General features: G+C 42.6%; 1 protein-coding gene across 2 annotated transcripts in view; it reads right to left on the bottom strand.

Annotated features, from left to right (window-relative positions):
* Positions 1–20608, bottom strand: part of LOC125456541 (neurogenic locus notch homolog protein 2-like) — a 166649-nt gene continuing 146041 nt past the window's right edge. Inside the window, exons 29-35 of one of the 2 annotated variants that reach the window (XM_059647728.1) lie at positions 18748–18844; positions 13141–13309; positions 10973–11277; positions 9967–10114; positions 9167–9264; positions 6828–8228; positions 1–1268 (exon numbers count right to left, since the gene is read on the bottom strand). In XM_059647728.1, coding sequence (XP_059503711.1) covers positions 1260–1268; positions 6828–8228; positions 9167–9264; positions 9967–10114; positions 10973–11277; positions 13141–13309; positions 18748–18844 — 2227 coding nt within the window. In that variant the 3' untranslated portion in view covers positions 1–1259. Of the gene's footprint in view, positions 1269–1293; positions 8229–9166; positions 9265–9966; positions 10115–10972; positions 11278–13140; positions 13310–18747; positions 18845–20608 lie in introns of those variants that run through there. The other variant, XM_048539747.2, reaches the window with a different exon arrangement.

The raw sequence follows: 20608 nt of genomic DNA, 5'->3' as shown, positions 1-20608 counted from the left end.
CTCTGTTGTTACAAGCTCAGGAGTAGATGGAAGATAGGAGTAACATTTGGAATAAAGTGCCAGCAATTAGGACAAAGATATTTCTTAATTCAAAGAGTTGTGAATCTTTGGAGTTCTCTATCCCAAACAGGTCAATCAATGGCTGTTCAGTCATGGAACATATTCAATACAGTGGGCAAGTTTTTTTGTATTCTGAGGTAGTCAACAGATCTGGAGATTGTGCAGGAAGTTGGAGTGGAGACAGATGAGATACTAATTAATTGTAATGTGAAGCGGAGTTCACAAAGCTGCTCCTCGAGGTCCTATTTCTTTGGCTCTGACCACACTAACATTCTGCAACAGGCACCAGGCGACATTGAGTGAAAGCAATTAGAGTGAAAGGATTTATACAATGCTTTTCAGTTAAAGCGTCCCAAAGATATGCAATGCATTGCAGTTAAGTGACTCACTCAAGTGACTAGCAGCAGAGTGTGTGGGGGAGTAAGGGGAAAATACATATTATGGGTTGAATCTACCCAGGCCTTGTACATAATGGGAAATACCACGTCAGTTGGGAAAACATGGATGAGATTGTGAAAATGTGATTATACACAATAGGTGCAGGAGGAGGCCATTTGGTCCTCCAAGCCAGCACCACCATTCATTATGATCATGGTTGATATCCACAATCAGTATGCTGTTCCTGCCTCAGCATCAAGACAAAAGACATTCAGTTTTCCATGCAAGATTTGAATGGCGAGAACAGAACCTCACCTGTGATCAGTAAAAAAAACTATTTGTGTATATTAACTTTTCATTATTACCTATTCTCTACACCCCACCTACCCACCACACCCCGCCAACCCTTTTTGGATCCAGTGTGCTATCTTCCCATGCGGTGGCAAAAAGTTACATGGCAATAATTCCCAACATGAAAGCCAAAGTGGAGACCTGGTGACTCCAGCTTGTCTTTGGTCCTCCGAGCCTCCTTATCGACCAGCAGTCCCCAACATTTCACGGGATGCTCCACAGGCAGTGAGCACCTGCATCCTTCGACTTTGGGGATGCACACTGGATACACGCCAGCCTCACCAGATTAAAGTACAAGGGGAAAGAAATATAAATCAGGTAGCCAGGGAAAAGGAAGCAGAAGGAATCTAGCAATGAAGAAGGGTCTAGGCCCGAAACGTCAGCCTTCCTGCTTCTCTGATGCTGCTTGGCCTGCTCTGTTCATCCAGCTGTACACCTTGTTATCTCAGATTCTCCAGCATCTGCAGTTCCTACCATCTCTGAAACATAAACAAATTACACTGGAGAAAGCCATAGAAAAGTTAGCACTTCTAGCTAATGATTTTGTTGGAAGTAAAAACATGCTCAATATTATTTTACAAATAAACAGAACAAGGCAGCTTTCACTGCACAACAGACCTTTCCTTCTGATCATGTTACGACCTTCCCCTGCCCTTTCACTTGCTCAAAACCTATTATATCCCCAAAACCTGACATTTTTTGATCAAAGGATCTTCAATCTGACACAGATGCTCGCATTTGCTGCTGTTTTAAATAAAAAGATACTAAAGACATGTCAGTTTAACATCAGCTGTCCAGAAACTATTAAAACCTGTTGTTAGCAATAGAATGACTGAAAATTTGAACAAAGCTGCTCAGAGAGTTGACATGGTCATAAGAATATGACTGACATCTATATAAACAATCATAAATAAATTTGTAGTTTTTTCACAAGAGACCATTATCAAAAATCCAAGTCCATGGAATTGGGCATAGTTTTTTAAACTTGGGTTGGTAATTGGTTGGGAGCAACATGGGATAAATGGTAAATATAGGTGGCAGGATGTGGCAAATGGCATTTCCCAATGATCTACTCTGGGGCCTCAACTTTTTAATATATTTCACAATGATTTAGATTAAGAAATGGAGTTATATATCCAAATTTGGAGAGGGTTTACGTAGCACAGAAGAGATGGATATAAGCCAATAGAGTGGACTGAACAACAGTGTTGTTAAGTGGTGAGGTAACCACTTAGATTCTGGAATATACTCCCACTTTATCTTTTTTAATGGTTAAAATGTATGGAGTGTGGTACAGCACAGGTATTGACACTCCAAGTACATAAACCATTAAAATAGACAGATACAAAAAGTAATCAAAAAGACCAACTGGACATTGGTCTTTATCACAAGGAATTCAAAAGAGAGTAGTCAGATTCTGTTTTGGGCACTGCATTCAGTTTTGAGCACACATCAAAAAGATACCTCAGTCTTGATCGAATAGATGAGGGAGCAGATTTGGGGACTGACTGACCTTTGCTTAATCCTTTTGGATGCTGCTCAGAGACCAACAAAAGACTCCAGGAAGCTCTTTGATCAATACAGGTCATCGTCTGCAATAATTTCTTAAAGGGGCAGTGAACCAATGATCTGTCCCCCTTACTTCCTCACCCATATTAATAACTGGCATACTTTTTATGTGAATGTATTGAACAAATTAGACTGCTTAAATTTTCCACCCATAAAGACAAAAAGACAACAAATATCTATTTTAAACATCTTATGTTACATTTCATACTTCATGTATAAATCACAATCTTCAAAAATACTTTTCTGTAGAAATTCATTTGAAACAACTTTTCTTATGAAAAGTTCTTAAGTGTAAAAATTAAAAAATAGTATTCCATTCACTAGTTCAATAGCTCCACCTAATATGAATAAGCATTTTTTTTAGTACATATACATTTAAAAGACAGCGAGAAAGTACAAGTTTGTCAAAGATACAATTTCTCATACAAAGTTAGCTTATTTACATCAATTAATTGGCTCCACAAGACATGAACCCATTGATTCTGTAGTTTCTCTGTAGTTGAGTGTGTGCGTTACACGCACAAGTTATTGTTACGTGATTGTCTGTATGAAGTATATCCCTCCTTCATCACCCAGACATCTCCATTTACAGCTTGTTGTGGGAAGAAGCTAAGAGTAAATTGTAAGTAAACTCAAGTGTTTTTTCTGAGTTGTATTTTGCACTCATTAAGTTGAGGTGGATATTAGTGCTGGAGGTTGGAACACATAGGCACGAGGGCGAACAGATACATCACAAGGTACATTAAACATGAAGTGTCGCCTGTGACTGTGGATATTTTAAACCAGACAAAAATGAAGGAATTGATCAGGAGAAACAATGGTTCTTTTGCATGCAGTTTGTATTTACATTCACGTGGAGGCTTCATGGTTTTTTTGGTCTAATATTGAAGGAATTTGAGAGAGAATGCATTATTGAGAATCAAAACTGTACTGACACATCCAATTGATGCTGCCATTTTTAAGTAATGGAGGGTTTAAACACATTGGATTGATTTTTGTTTCTCATTGGATTTCTACAGGTAGTTCAGAGGAAAGAGATCAGAGTGTTCAGCTCTGGGTTTAAAGTGCAACATATTACTGAGGGTTAAAAATTTGTCGTAGAATACTGTCAGAGGGATGAACAGCCAAACTGATTATTAAACAGACTTTACAGAGGTATTTATCTAAATTAACTTGGGCTGTACTGTAACATTAAAATCAAGTGCAAGTCAGGTTTGTGCAATATTTTCCACAATTCCATAGACTGAAGACTGGGAATCTAGCATGAATTGTATTTTTTAAAAAAATAGTTGCTATCAAAAACGCAATGATCATATCTGGATTTTTTGTTTTCAATGGATGGTAAGTGAGAGAAGTTGCAGATTTCAGATGGTACAGTTTGTTTAAGGAAAGTTTCATCAGGCCAAGAAAAAAAACCAACTTGTAATAGACTAACATGGCCCTGCCCTAACATTATCCGTAAACCCCAAACTTAGGGGTAAGCAGGATTTAACCAATGTCAGGCTTGTAAAACTGGCAACACCAGCTCTCCTTGCAGGCCATGTAGGGTGGCGAATTTAGTTTCACAAACAGGCATGGAGGTGAATCAACAGTCATTTGACTCACAGAAACTTGATGAATTTTAGCTGAGTTGCATCAAAATAGTCAATGCACTGGTATTCGTAACGATTGCACTTTGGGGTCAAGGGTAGGATGGAGAAAGAAAGCAAGCCCAACATTTATGGCAACTCCAAATCAGCCCAAAAAAAGCTAAAAATGGAAATGTCATCAGTGCTACAATTCCACTCATATTCTTATTCCTGCACACATCTATTAAAATAGATTGATAAAACAGGAATTTCATGGGTACCTTTTATATCATAACATTTAAGGATGTTATTTGACAAATATGGAATATGTTATGAATGGAATATTGTTTTGAATAGAATTGGAAAATTAACTTCCTTTAGATCATTGTATTCAACAAGTTCCTTCATTACTTAGTTTTGAGTAGGCTGATTTGGTAGAGGAGTCCCCAGAGTGAAGGCTTACCTCTAACATTCGGTCACTGACAGGACTGTGCCCTTTGAGCCAAGTGTCATTTCACAAGTAATTCAACATTACACGTGGTTAAAACAGACTTGCCTGAAATCTTGCTTCCTTTCAAAGTACATTTTACATGTTTGGTCCTTCAAATATTTTCTTCCACAAACATTTCACAGAAAGTACAAAACCACAACTACATCTCTCTCAGAAATAACAATAGTATAAAATAACTGGGCAAAGAAGATGGAAGAAATTTTAAACATTAAACTTAAAAAGTAAAAGCACCGACTCCAAATATCATCTGTGGTGGTAGAACAACCGTAGAAAACTAATTTCTACACCAAATCTCTGAAACATTAGCACAACAATCTAAGTATTTGTAAACTTTACAGACTGAATAATTTTTACTGTGTTTCGTAAGTGCAGTGAAATGTTACAACCCCAGGGTTTTATTCTCAATGCAGGATTTCATTTTATAATTTTAACACTGTGTTTCTTCATTGGTAGTATAAAGTATAACTTTGAGAAAGGTCCAAAAAGATGAGTATGATCTATAAATTGGCATAAAACATGCTTAAAAAGTAAAATGGAGTCATGAGTGATGGGGGATGCACAAGTTTAGTCAATCCCACTCAAGAGTGGCTCACTGGGAAGAGGTGATGGAAGAGAAAGCATTTTTAGGTCTCCAGCCTACTGGGAACTGTGCTCAAGCCCCAACCTCCCCAAATCCCAGCTATGACCAGAAGTTTGGCATCTTTGGACAAAATGGAAAACATAACATTTCCTGTGGCATATACCAACTGCATCCCTTTTCCAAACAGACATCAACAGTTGGATGAGGATGCCATACCCAGAACCCTTCCTCCAGCCAATCTTTCAAATTAAGGACAGAGTCAAAATCCTCTCTGTTCGTGGGTGGCCAAGCAAAAGAAATGGTTTCTGAACAGGTTTGGAATCAGTAATTACTGCTGTTCAGAGGGGCAGTCCGTATGAGGTCTGCCCTCATCATAACATAGTGAATCTCACAGCTAAACTTCTTCATTTACCACTTCACTTCAAACTTCCAATGCAGTGAATTCAATCGAATTGTAATCTCGGGAATATTTTGAGGCAAATATGAGACCAAACATGGAGAAATGAGAACCCAGCCAGCCAAGCTGTATCATGTTCACATGAAATGAAACAATTGTCTTGAGTTATCCAGTCTCTATTGAGCCCCATGACCTGTAAGAGACAGAGTGTTCCACAGCTGCACTGAAACTCCCACTAAGTGCCAAACAATACGTTGGGGTTCGACAGCAGTGATGTTCAAAAATGGAACAACCTTCTCCTCCAATCCACATGCTAAAGTAAGCTTGTCAATGATTTATCCAATAGAGGCTTGATGGCCAAGGTCTGCTCATCAGTTGCTGCAAACAGAAGGCCTGCGATGAATGATTCATGGATGCAAAAGAACTAATTGGTAAGAATACCCTAACCGAGCGTTACACCGAGTTACAAATTCACTTATTCTTTAAATAAAGTAAAAAAAAGACAAGCATGTTTTGACGAATACAAATAAGTGGTTCACCAGAAATGCTAATACTTTAGGAGACTCGAGTGATGCAGGAATGATTAAACACTGACATTTAAAAGTAACATAAGCACAAAAATGGAAGAATTCTGAGCTATTTCACCTGCCCTATCCCTCTGCCATGGTGCTTCTGACAAGACAGGTATTCAGTACAAACTTACATGAAGGCACTACATTAGCAATCTTAGTACCATGGAAGACTATAAAGGCAATTTAAAATGAGAGGTCAGCTTCTAAAAGCAATCGGCAATGGATGGCGAGGTGTAAGTGTGGACCTGCTGATCTTCAGTGCCTGTTCACAACTCCTACAGTCTCGTCCTCACAACTTCCCCCACCTTCAAGTGGGAAGGGTACACTTTCCTTCAATATTACATGATACATTTTGATTATTTAAGAGCCACATCAGCAGGATTTGGTGTAATGCTGCTGTCACAATTCACAACCATCCCTCAGCTTCAAATCTGTTTGCATCTACAAATGGAACACAGTTCTCAGTTTGATGAGGGAACTGTACAGAACACAGAGTGACACTGGTAGCAATTTGGCAGGTTTAAAATAAAAACCTTGCTTAAGTTCAGAGCTGAAAAGAAGTTTTAAAGAAGTGTCACACATAGAAACAGGCAGTGACATCAGTGATTAAAATAAATAAAAATGTCTTCAAACTACACTGAAGTCGTGTCTTTGCATCCCTAAATTCTGAGAGAGCTGAACTTCGCTAAGACTTGTTCAGTATTTCATTTTCAGTTCCATTCCTCCTTCTCACCCAACCAAATGAAGGGGAAATTTCAAAACGTGAAGTACAAGGAATGTTCTTCCTCAATTGCGCTCAGCCAGATGAAGAGTTTCCCATCGCCAATGCTCAGGCAAATACCTGCATGTTGTTCCTCTGCTGCTCTGGAACGTGTGAAATCTGTGGTCGCTGTCCGATCGGAGCAGGGCTGGGTGTGATGTCTGACCAGTCGGATGTGGAATGCGGTGACGAGCTGGACCACTGATCAGGGGATTCTGGAGAAGGTGTTAGATAAGGGTGCTCGCTCTGCAGATGAACATTGTGGTTTGGGGTATTGTCTGTTGCTGAAACATAACTGTGCTGAGACGGCGGTGTAGGGTACTTATCGATCTGCACTGAGCTTGGTAGCTTGTGGTAGGGCGGTAGGGTGGTCTGTGGTACCTGACCCTCTTGGCTAGCGGACAGCATGGAGCTGTTCAGTTGACCATTTGGCAGCTGGACAATCTCTGGCATCTGGTGCATGTTACCAACGGGCCCTGGCGTCATTGAGCCACAGTAAGGTTGCCCCTGCTGCTGTGTTACTTGAGTACTTTGCTGCTGCTGTTGCTGCTGCATGACCAACTGTGATGCAGCATTGTTCATGGGCTGGTAGGTGAGTATCTGTGGTAACTGCTCCCTGAGCATGGTCATGTGTACCTGAGGCATGTTAGCCTGAAGCACTGCGTTCTGCTGTTGCATATTTGGGTAGGAGCCAGAGACATGTTGCATGACGCTGAGCATGGGGTTGTACTGGGATGTTGTAATTCCCACCCTGTTCATCCACTCTGATTGCATGTTTACATGTTCAACCCTTCCTAAGGGCAACCCCAGGCTGTTGCTTTGCCCAGCCATGGAAGGATGAGACATGGAGGGGAGGACCTGACTCAACACTGTGTTGGAGTCCATGTTCAAACCTTTTATTTCAGTTAGGTTGGAGAACGACATGGCCAGCTGGCTCTGTACTGGAGTGGATGGGTGGAGAGATGTTGGTGGAGATTGGTGCAAAACCCCTGATGATGTGAGAACTGGTGGAGATGTGGTGGCTAAGTAGGTATGTGGGGATTCCAGCGACTCGACTGGGGACAGGGTCAGTGAACCTTCCACAATAGCCCCTTTATCATTGCCGATGGATCGTTTCCGCCTCCTGGTTTTGGCATCTTTAGAGTCTTTAGCATTGCCTGGAGTGAGGCTCTTGGTGCTTGGCCGTCTTGCTTTCTTGCCCATGGGAGTCATCTTGGTCAGGTTCATAAAAGAACTACCAGTCGAGCAGGTCACTGGAGACACAGTGGGTCCCATCATGGATCCAGCAGGGCCCTGTGGGCTCCGAACAAGGTTGTACTCATCCAGGAGTTGCACAATGTCATGGTGCATTCGCTCCTGCGCGATGTCACGAGGGAGTCTGTCCATGTGGTCAGTAATGTCACGGTTAGAGAAATGGTCCAGTAGGATTTTGGCAGCTTCGAAACTGCCCTCCCTCGCAGCAAGGAACAAGGGTGTCTCCTCCTATGGGTCAAGAGCATTAATTGTTAGAGCAATCAAACCATGAATGAACTGAACTAGACTTAATTAATTATTATGCATTCCTTGTACATCACAGAGGCATAGGGACAAAGGGTGGCAGAACGTAATAGGTCACAGTATGAAAATAGGCCCATCGGCCCATCATGTCCATGCTGGTCAAACATTCAATTATTCTTCATAAAAAACTGCAAATGCTGGAAATCTGAAACAAAACATAAATTGCTGGAAAAACTCAGCAGGTCTAGCAGCAGAGTTAATGTTTTAGGTCCAATGAACCCTTCTTCAGAACTGATTTTAGCTAGGAACAAGATTAGTATATATGCAGAAGATGGGGTAGGGGCGGTGGGAAGGAGGAGTAAACAATAGTTGGAGGTGGAACCCAGAGAAAGACAGTAAAAGTTGGGTCACTAACTTCCCCATTAGCATCTACTGATATTCCCAGGTTGACTTTTACGAATTCCTACGCCTGCCCAACTATATTTCTCTCCCATTCTGACCAACGTTTCCTCTAAGGTGGGTGGCTGCATTTACGCATAGCAGCTCTAATGTTCCATGCATCGCGATTAGTGTCGGCACACAATTGCAGCATTGACTTCCAGCTGTGGAGGTCACTGCCAGACATGGGCCTTGGAAGCCTGTGCGGTTGGTTTGAAAATTAGAAGGAATGCTGGTACTGACCCAGATTCAGAATATCATTAACACCCCTGGTGTGGGTGTCAGGAAGGTTAGGAAAGATCAATACTCGGCAAGACACGTGTTAGGCCTCAGCTATGGCCAGCGGCCAGGTTATGGTTAGGTGGACAGTAGGGGAGTCATTGGGATCTACTGAGGTGGTACTGGTCCAGTGAGAATCTACAACTCATGCCTTAGAATCTGCTATCTATAACTGGAGGTGGCTTTAATTCAGAACACTTTAGTACCTTGTTGTCCTGCATGTCTTTGTTGGCTCCATTCTTCAGGAGGGCCTGGGTTGCATCCACATTGTTAACAGCTGCTGCCCAGTGAAGTGCTGATTTACCTGAAGAAAAATATCACCACTAAGATGTTGAAGAAAACAAGGCAGAGCAGTGTCGGAACTCAATGTAATACTAGCAAAGCATCAGAATAATTAAACCAAGTTAAACACATGTACAACACTCACAGCACGAGTAGATTGCAGTGCAAGAGACAAATAGTAGATTAATTTAGACTAAGACATCACCATGTTGAGTCCAGTTACTCTCACGTCTGCAGTAACTAACTCTCCAATCAAGGTAATGAGAAATTCAGTGTCTTGATTGCATTTCCTATTTTTGCATGTTGTGGGGTGGTTGATCACGGTTTATCCATGTTTATCACATGTCAATTCTGACTGACAGAAATTCCCAATTCAATTGCTGATAACATTAATTCCTAACCTGTATTTGTAAAGTATTACTGCTGTACAAAGCCTTCGAATCATCTGACTTTATTTCTCAGTAAGTCCCCTGGATTTCATTTCACCAACTTTAGAAATATAAAGTTACCATTGCCTAACCAGGTCAATACAAACTTGGCGGTCAGGTCCGAGATCATAATAAGCGCAAAAGATCTCATCCTGTTATTTCAACAAGAGCCGGGAACACCTCCCAAGTGTAAAGTGAACATTTATCTCAGTTGTTTGTGGGAACGTGAAAGGTATGACTTCGAGTGTTTCACTTCTTTATTTAAAGCCTATTCTAAGTCCCGTTTCCATTCTTACCATGGTCATCCACAGCATTAACATCTGCATGGCAGTTAATCAGCTCAACAACCATCCCTTCTACAGCAAGGCGGGCAGCCAGGATCAGTGGTGTGGTTCCATCATTCATTCGACAATCCAAATCAGTGGCCCGGTTTCTGATCAGAATCTATACAAGAGCAATGACTTGTTTACTGCACCAAAAAAAAAATGCCAGCATACCCATTCCTCAGTAATTTTATCAGCTCCCACAGCAACCACTCTCCTTCTACAGGTTTTTTTCAGGAGAATAAACACAATTCCCTGCATTGTGTTAAAGATTGGGAAAGTTAAGATAGGGCACTATGAGACATATCGTCATTGCAGGGTAAGGAGCCCAGTAAGAGAAGGACAGCCCCAGTCCACACAGTATGACACCTTGGTTAGAACAAGGTGCTTGATATTCCTGGATGATGGGATCCCTCCTGCAATTTGGGTCAAAACAAATCTCTGTTTCACCAATTTATTGCTCCACCTGCAGGTAGCTTAGCTGACTGGTTTGTGATGCAGCACCATGTGGATGCAATTTCTGTATTGGCTGAATCATGACAAGGGCTCTGGATTCCATCCTTGCTCTTCCCCTGAAGTGTGCTGACCTGCAGATTAAACTAAACACTTGTTGTCTCTCTCTCTCTCTCTCTCTCTCCCCATAATGAGAGAGCAGCCAGTGATCCTGTGGAACTGTGGCAACTTCCCCTTTCATTGTGCAAGTCAGGTTCAAGGGAGGGGGATCACCTGAGCAGAGACACTGGGACAGTGCCACCTTCCACTCTTCAGGTATAAACACCAGAGTTACATTGGACCATAGGTGCCAATCACCAGAGTAAAAAAAGAAAAATAGAAGAAATGAAAGGAAGCAAGAAAATAAAAGTTCTGTTCAACTCTGCTCAGGAGCCCTTACCTCAAAGGCCATTCAGTTTTACCCGGTGTCTTGCTACATTTGGTTTATTTAATGTCTGTTGTACCCTGTCCCCAAGCACCAACTTACCTGGAACACCCCCTGTGCATCAGCTGCCACAGCTGCGTGAAGAGGTGATCTACCCATATTATCCTGGGCATTGGCATCGGCACCTGCATCAAGGAGACGCTTGGCCGCATCTGCCCGAGCATAGCGTGCAGCCAAGTGGAGAGACGTCTCCCCGGTCCGGTCTGTCTGGGAATGGAGGCTGGCACCCTGGTATATGAGGTCAGTGATGACATTGGCTGATGTGTCCTCGGTGTCTTCCTCCTCCTCAATTCCAGTGTCCAGCCCGCCACCTCGTAGTGATGCCAACATAAGTGGTGTAAAACCATCTGGGCAAGAACAACATCCAAAGTAAACAAGGAGGATAACACCATTACACACAGTGCAGCACAGAAACAAGCCATTAGATCCGGCTGATTTGTACTTGTGTTTATGTTTCACACTAGCCTTCTCCCACATTGCCAATAAATACCCATCCCTCACTCGTGTTTCAGAGTTTCCCTTAAATGTGATGTTATTTTGCCTCAATTACACTTAGTCACAGCAAGTTGCAGATTCTAACCACTCTCTGGTTAAAAATATTTCTGCTTAATTCCTGAAAGTATTTATTATTAATAAATGCGGCTGATAGTTTTCAACTCAACATCAAACATCTCCAAATCTGCCTTATCAAAGTTTTTCAAATTTAAATTCAAATTTCAAAGTATCTCATTCAGGTTTTTAAGATTTTTCTCTTCTTGAAGATAGCACTCCAGCAGGTTAACTCTTTCTGGATATTTTCACTGTCCTAGTTCAGGAGTCACCCGTTGCAAATCCATGTTTTTTTCTACACTTTCTCCAGTTTCTCGTATAATGTGAAGACCATGGGGAGTCATCTAGTAAGTTTGGTTTAACATTACATTTAACATAACTTTTCTGCTTTCAAGTTCTGTCCTTTAAAACAGCTCACAGCTTTGATTTATCGCTAACTTAAATCCAAGTGCCTGCGAGGAAATCTGCAGGCTAAATGCTTTTCTCTGTTCATGCAGTCGAGAGGAATTAGCTTATCCGTTAAGATTACAGTCTTGAACTTACACTCTACAAACTTCTAAACTTTTGTGTGAAAAGAGCAGGACAGGGGCACTAGCTGGGTTTATCTTGGAAAAGGTGGGCATTGAACCATTGACCAAATGGTTTCATCTTGCGCTATAACTGGTCCCGAATTCTGATGAAAAGCTGATTTCATAATGTAAAGACCATCCCTTTTTATGCTTGACTGTAAACTGAAATGGGAAAAGGATGATTTTAAAACTCAAATTATTGAAGGATTACTGCACTTCATAAAAACAAGTTAAGTGACATTCATTCTAAGTGCTGTTTACTCAGCTATTGGTTCAGGCAGTGGGGTAAGCTAAATGACAGATGAGCTGAAGCCAGGGGCTGTGTATGTATGGAGGTGAGGCCCCTACAACTGGTGACTCATGTGTGGCATGATGATGAGTTATCAATGACAGAGGCTTCCTGTTTGTCAACAACTATGTGCTTGGCTCCCAGGAGTGTGAACAACTTATGGGTAAGAATATTCAGTTCAGAAGCCATCAGATTTTTTAAAGTGAGAGAGCTGTTTTTCTTCAGCTGTAAAAAGCACCTCTAGCTTGAAGATATCTAGTCAATTTCTCTTATCAATTACTGTAAGCTGTGAATTTTAATTGGTAAGTGAGACTTTTATAAATGTGAACCAGTAATTCTGCACCTCCTGCAAACAAATCAATCTACCTCGAGAAGGAAGATTGTGAAACAGTGCTCTGATCAGCAAAAGGATCATCTCAGCAAACTCTGTAGACTAGTGCTACTGTTCTATCTTCTCAGTCCCAGCACCCATACTTTGTTATGTTTGTCTGTTTGTGTGTGCAGAGGAGGAGTTTAATAAGTAGGTTAGTGCTTTGACGAGGCAAGCTCTATGTCAATGGGCCATAACTATTTATCTGTGGCTCAAATCCATTTATTTCTAATAAATCGTAATTACTGTTAAGTTTAGACACTTGATCAGTGCTTTCCGTCAACTTGGGTTGAAAAGTGAAACAGGGAAACTGAGGAATTCTGTATACATTTTACAATCTTTCACTTTTTCAGTAACTCCAGGAATAGCAGGGGCTTGATTTCTAGCAGCCTACCCCTGTGAGGGTAACAATAAACAGGGCAGGTATCCCTACCTGGACCTCTAACATTGACGTCCATGCTTTCAGCATCCTGCTCCGCTTGAGGTGGGGTTAGGGCCAGGGACGGCGTTAAACGAATATCTGCCGCCACCAGATGCTGCTGTGTCCATGGTCGACGGTCAACCTGGTCTTCATTCTCCGGGAGCAGGGCTTGATCTTCAGTCTGCAAGGACCAGAGAGACAGTGTGTGTCATTCACCAACATGATACAGGCTTGCTACTCCATTATCTGAAACTGTGCAGCTTGGAGACATTGTATATTCAGTCCTGAGCAGCAACAAAGTGTATACTTTGTAAAGTGTATACCTCATCGCATTGTTGAAACGAAAAGGACAGATAACATAGAACGGGAAACTAGAAGAGGATGAAGGTGTGAGGAACAGAAGGCTACAGTTGGATGAAGCAGGCTCCTCAGGAGAATAAGTGCAAACATGGACCAGTTCCTATGCTGTAGATTTAATGAAATTGGCAAATCAGAAACATGCCTGATGAGGAGGTCAGAGTACAACAGGAAAAACAAAGTAATAGCAGTCTTCAGTGCGTGATCAAGTAGCCAGCAATAGAAATAGATATTGGATTACTTAAGAAATACAATCAAGCATGCTGGGAATTTTGGTCAAGCTACTTTAAACTCTGACCTCAGTTAAACTGTATGTTGCGACCTGCAATTGCCAGGCAGCATCAGAGGAGCAGTAAAGTTGACATTTTGGGTCGGGACCCTTCTTCAGACATGGGGAGGGGGCAAGGAGCTTTGAAATAAATAGAGAGGAGGGTGGAGCTGGAGAAGGGAGGTGGGATGGTGATAGGTGAGTGCAGGTAGGGAGAGGTGGAGATTGGTCAGTGGGACAGGAGGGGCGGATCGGTGGGAGAGAAGATGGCCAGCTTGTGTAGGGTCAATGAGGTGGGGATGAGAAGGAGGGTTAGACATGGGCTGAGGCCAGGCGTGGGGAGATTTTGAAACTGGTGAATTCCATGTTTAGAACGTTGGGCTGCAGGCTCTCGAGGCATAATATGAGGTGCTGCTCCTCCAGTTTGCGGCTGGTGGCATTGTGGCACTGGAGGCGGCCCAGGATGGACCTGTCACTCAGGGAATGGGAGGGGGAGGTTAAAATGGTTGGCAACTGAAGGTACTGTTGTTTGTCGCATACAGAGTCCAGATGCTGCACGAAACAGTGCCCAAGTCTATGCTTGGTCTCACTGATGTACAGGAGGCCACATCAGGAACAGCAGATACAGGAGACGAGGTTGGAGGAGGATGTACAGGTGAACCCCTATCGAATATGGAAAGCTTGTCTTGGGCCTTGGATGGAAGTGAGACGGGAGGTGTGGGGCAGGTGTTGCAGGGAAAGGTGCCGGGGGTGGTGGGGTTAGTGGGGCATGTGGAGAAAATGAGGGAGTCACAGCGAGCAGTCCCTATGAAAGGCAGATAGGGTGGAGAGGGAAATAGGTCTTTCATCGCGGGATCGAATTGTAAGTGGCAGAAGTGGTGGAGAAAGACACATTGGATGCAGAGGTTGGTGGGGTGATATGTGAGGAAAAGGGAGATTCTGTGTTTAATTTTGTTGGGGGGGGTGGGGAGATGTGACGGCAGAAGTGCAGAAAATGCAACAGATGCGGTTGAGGGCATTTTTGATCACTGGAGTCGGTGGGGGGGTGGGGTAGTTATGGTCCTTGAAATAGGTGGACACCTGGTATGTCCGGGGATGGAACACTCCATCTTGGGAGGAGGAATTGGGATTGGGGTATTGCATTCTTGCAGGAGGGTGGGTGAGAGGAGGTATAGTACAGGTAGCTGTGGGAGTCAGTAGGTTTGAAAATAGATGTCAGTTTCGGGGCAGTCACCAGAGATGGAGACAGAAAGGTCCAGGAAGGAGGAGGAAGTGGTATCAGGGATAGTCCAGGTGAATTTGAGGTTGGGGTGGAAGGGTTTAGTAAAGTTGATGAACTGTCCACATTTCTGCTTCTCTGATGCTGCCTGGCTGGCTATGTTCCTCCAGCCCAACACAGTTGTCTCTGGCTCCTGCATCTGCAGTTCTTGCTATCTCTGGGCAACCTGCAGTTTCCTGTGTTGACCAAATAAGGCAAATATCACGGTGTCTCCAGTCAGACTGGCACCATATTATCTCTTTTGGAGTATGGAAATCTGCTGTTTACGGCTTTGTATGAACATTTGGGAGCTCTTTACCAGTAAACTCCATTGGCGGGGATTGATCAATTCATTAGGAGTGCCAGAAATCTTTCCGGCAAGGTGCACGTTTTCAGACATATTAACAAAACAAATATACCTTTTTTAAAAAAAAAGCCTCCTCGACCACATTTGACAGGCATGTGCCCTGAAGTAGTTATCAGAGAAGACAAAGAGCCATAGACGAGATCCACATGGAGACCAAAATTGGCCACCTCACTCAAATTGGGGTCCTACTTGATTCAAGCCAAACATATTGAGTTAGGTTAAATGTTGATTAAGTTAAAGTTAAGGTAATGTGAAGTTAAACAAAAAGTGAGTTGAAGTTGAATTTAGATGAAATAAGTAGTAAATGTTGCAATGAATGCATGTTTTATAATGAGTATCATACTTAAAGAGTTAAAATAAATAAAGGCTTATTTAATTAAAGTCCAAGTCAGATCCTGCCTTTTGTTTGTCACACAAGGAAAGAATACCTGGGTAAAATATTTGACTACTCCTTTTTGGACAACAAGTGGCAGGTTCAATCTTCTTTCAGAGGGATAAACAGGTCAATCTGACATCTCTCTAAGAACTAGTCCTGAAAACTGCTGCCTTTTGCATGGTTACTGGCAGGTGATGCAGATCCCAACTTTTAGACAGGAGCAAAGGCTTTTCTCTGCTGCACTTACCAACAGCCAGATCTAATTTGGTTAGACTTTATTCCAACTGAGCTAGTGGACTGGGTACTGAATTGAGTGGCAAGCATCTCATGACACAATTTGCTTATGGCGGCTACAATCCAAGCGAGTGACAGTATTAGCATTGCTACACATTATCTAGTGACATGACTAAACTAGGAGGGGTGGACTGATACCTTAACTTGTCCCCCACCAAAAACTGGCCACCGCAAAGTTTGGATTTAAAAACAAAATGCGATATAGCAAACTATGTATTGAATGTATACAGTTCAGGATCAGAAATATGTCAGCCAGGTTCTTTAATTTGTAAATAAATAACTAGCTTACTGAGAGAAACAAAACATAGTCAACCAAAAATGCAGACAGCAACAAAAGATTTAAAGTATGCATATAATTCTGACTACCTGCTTGAAAAACAGCACAAAAACACAGATTCCCTCCACTCCCAAAACCCAAGAAAATAATATAGAAACTGCCAAGTGATTTTTCATAGGTGCTTCAGCCAAATAACAGATAAATCAGTGCTTAAAAAAAATCACATATTATTCCATAGTTGAAGTCACTTTCACATAAGCTGCTGACACTGGATTAGTTATGGCTGGTTGAATTTACTTTTCTTAGAAACAACAGCAAGGAGACTCAGTGGTTAGCACTGCTACCTCAAAAGCGCCATGGACCAGGGTTCGATTCCAGCCTCAGGTTACTGTCTGTGCGGAGTTTACACGTTCTCCCTGCGTCTGTGTTGGTTTCCTCCGGATGCCCCAGTTTCCTCCCACAGTCCAATGATGTGCAGGTTAGGTGGACTGACCATGCTAAATTGTCTCATGGTGTGCAGCGAAGTGCAGGCTGGGTAGATTAGCCAAGGGAAATGGAGGATTACAGGGATAGGTTCGGATGCTGGGTCTTCTGAGGGTTGGTGTGGACTCGATGGGCCAAATGGCCTCTTTAGATTTCATGAAATAGTGCTATAGATTCAGACATCTCTTCAAGAACTCTCTACAGGCAATGAAGTATTCTTCCAATGGGGATTTAGAGAAATAAAGATAGAGAGACTTCAGTAAGGCATTTGATAAGGTTCCCCATGGTAGGCTCATTCAGAAGGTCAGGAGGAATGGGATACAGGGGAACTTAGCTGCTTGGATACAGAATTGGCTGGCCAACAGAAGACAGCGAGTGGTAGTAGAAGGAAAATATTCTGCCTGGAAGTCAGTGGTGAGTGGAGTTCCACAGGGCTCTGTCCTTGGGCCTCTACTGTTTGTAATTTTTATTAATGACTTGGACGAGGGAATTGAAGGATGGGTCAGCAAGTTTGCAGACGACACAAAGGTCGGAGGTGTCGTTGACAGTGTAGAGGGCTGTTGTAGGCTGCAGCGGGACATTGACAGGATGCAGAGATGGGCTGAGAGGTGGCAGATGGAGTTCAACCTGGATAAATGCGAGGTGATGCATTTTGGAAGGTCGAATTTGAAAGCTGAGTACAGGATTAAGGATAGGATTCTTGGCAGCGTGGAGGAACAGAGGGATCTTGGTGTGCAGATACATAGATCCCTTAAAATGGCCACCCAAGTGGACAGGGTTGTTAAGAAAGCAGATGGTGTTTTGGCTTTCATTAACAGGGGGATTGAGTTTAAGAGTCGTGAGATCTTGTTGCAGCTCTATAAAACTTTGGTTGGACCGCACTTGGAATACTGCGTCCAGTTCTGGGCGCCCTATTATAGGAAAGATGTGGATGCTTTGGAGAGGGTTCAGAGGAGGTTTACCAGGATGCTGCCTGGACTGGAGGGCTTATCTTATAAAGAGAGGTTGACTGAGCTCGGTCTCTTTTCATTGGAGAAAAGGAGGAGGAGAGGGGACCTAATTGAGGTATACAAGATAATGAGAGGCATAGATAGAGTTGATAGCCAGAGACTATTTCCCAGGGCAGAAATGGCTAGCACGAGGGGTCATAGTTTTAAGCTGGTCGGTGGAAAGTATAGAGGGGATGTCAGAGGCAGGTTCTTTACGCAGAGAGTTGTGAGAGCATGGAATGCGTTGCCAGCAGCAGTTGTGGAAGCAAGGTCATTGGGGTCATTTAAGAGACTGCTGGACATGTATATGGTCACAGAAATTTGAGGGTGCATACATGAGGATCAATGGTCGGCACAACATTGTGGGCTGAAGGGCCTGTTCTGTGCTGTACTGTTCTATGTTCGATGTTCTAGAGACAGAAAGCAAAGGCTGTTTCCTGCTGTCAAGCTCTGATTATGTTCAAAACTGCTTCCTTTACACCCAAAAACTGAATCATGTGACCTTTCTCAGAAGGTGTTTCACACCGTGTGCAGTTGAACAACTCGTGTTGTTTGCAAAAGCAGCATTTTTGGTGCTGTTGCCAGTGACCTTTGATGTGGAAAACTTATTATCTAAGAAGTTCACACGCACACATCCATCTAATGTTATTGTAAATTAATATTTCAGATAATGCATCTTCATAACAATCGGGGCAATATCACCGTCACCAAAATGATTAATCTGTTAAATTCGCACCACAAGGCTTTGTGTGTTATAGCCTGAATCTGGAAAGCAAGGCATCCCTGTTACAAATGGAACAACTGTACAATTCTGGCATCGAGATTCCAAATCCTTCACTATCAACATGACGCAGCAATCAAACAGTGAAACCAACACAACTGTGTTGTTATTGGCTATTGAGTTCTTATAGTTTCAATATGTGGTATATTGCCTGGCCGTGCAGACTCACCTTTGGTTTCTTGGCTTCGGGCCCTCCACTCTCCATCCATTGCTCATTCTGGTTGTCATCAATCATGCTGTCATCAGGAATTGGCTTTGATAGATTTCTAAGGAAGAAACAAAAGTAAACTTATATTATTTCACTCATGTTGAACTCACGTTAAATGGGGTTGCTGTCCTCAGTAGTCAATGTGCAGAGTCTATCAGCATATGGGTGGGCTGGGGAAATGGGGGATAGTGCAACAAGTCAGCATCCTAGTACAGACTCATTTTGATAGAGCGTCTCTCCCCTCCCCCTGCACTGAATGGAGATCAAGCAATTAAGAACTATGTGTCTAGGGATTCAAACTGTCCGAGGACAGTAGCAAATCCAATATTGATGGAAAGCCCAGGAAGTCAAAAACCACACAGACAGCCAGAGCAAGTATGGGCAAATGCCACATCAAAGCAATCAAACCACAAACTGCTGACAAAACATAGCTGAATTAGGCAACAAGTGGGATACCATCAAGGCTTGGCACTACTGCCTGACAAAACACAAACAAAATACGTTATTATGAAACACCACTGTATTTAAAACTGAGATAACAAGGTGCAGAGTTGGATGAACACAGCAGGCCGAGCAGCATCAGAGGACCAGGAACGCTGACGTTTCGGGTCTAGGCCGTTCTTCAGAAGGCCCGAAACGTCAGCCTCCCTGGTCCTCTGATGCTGCTCGGCCTGCTGTGTTCATCCAGCTCTACACCTTGCTATCTCAGATTCTCCAGCATCTGCAGTTCCTTCTATCTCTGTGTTTAAAACTGGTTTAGTTAACAATATCTCGTCTGCGTCAAGATTATTAGGAGCCCCCAGAAGTGGATCATCAGTAACTCAGCCTATGGGCAATATCTGCCCACAACAGCAAGGCATGTTTCAGGTGTAGTGGACATTTACCCACTTAAGCCTGACATTTCAACCAGATCTTGGCTGATTGGTCCCTCAACTCAATTGAACTGCGATTGTTCCAGTTCTCTTGATGCACAAGTGTAACAAAGATCTACCTTGGTTTTGAAAGGTTTAATTAGCTAAGCATCCACATCCCCCTTTTGAGAGGGCTTGTTTTCTTTTCTGTGAGGGTGAGATATGGCGGTAGAAGCAGGCTGAAAGCAAAGAGGCCCAGATTTCCACTGACCTTTGAGTAATGTTTCTTGACTTTGCTCTTAAATGGTTTCATTTAAAACAACGTGCCTTTGTTCAACATTCTCTCAAAGCAAATTACATCTCCCATTCCAATCCTATTGAATCCTTTAACATCTTAAGACTACCCTTTCTGTAAATCATCATCATTCCCATTACTATTCTACTTGGCTCTCATCTGACAATTAAAACAAGCTCATTGCAAACTGTACGACAGTGGGAACTGCCGATGCTGCAGTCAGCTCCACACTGTGTTATCGTTGTAAACTGTGGTTCAGTCAGCAGCATTCTTTCTCACTTCAGGGTTGCTGTTTAAGTTCCGTCCCAGAGTTTGGAGTACATAAGCTTGGCTGACAGTCCAATGCAGTGCTGAGGGATTGCTGCACGGTCAGGAATATCATCTTTCAGATGAAAATTTAAACAAAATCCCTTCTGTCCACTGGGCTCACATCAAAGATCCCATGGCACTATTTTGAAGAGGAGCAGGGAATTTCCCACTCATGTTTGATCCAGTATTTATCCTTTAATCAACTTCACTGAAACAGATCATCTATTCACTGTGTGTGGAATCATACTGTCAACAAATTGGCTGTTTCATTTCCTAAGTTATAACAATGATTACATTTCAAAAGTATTCAATTCACTTAAAGGCACTTGAGCCATTTTGTGGTCATGAAAATAGCAATAAATGCAAG

This window comes from Stegostoma tigrinum, chromosome 8, assembly GCF_030684315.1.
Source record: "Stegostoma tigrinum isolate sSteTig4 chromosome 8, sSteTig4.hap1, whole genome shotgun sequence".
Taxonomy (NCBI): domain Eukaryota; kingdom Metazoa; phylum Chordata; class Chondrichthyes; order Orectolobiformes; family Stegostomatidae; genus Stegostoma; species Stegostoma tigrinum.
This window is presented reverse-complemented; position numbering and strand designations above follow the sequence as displayed.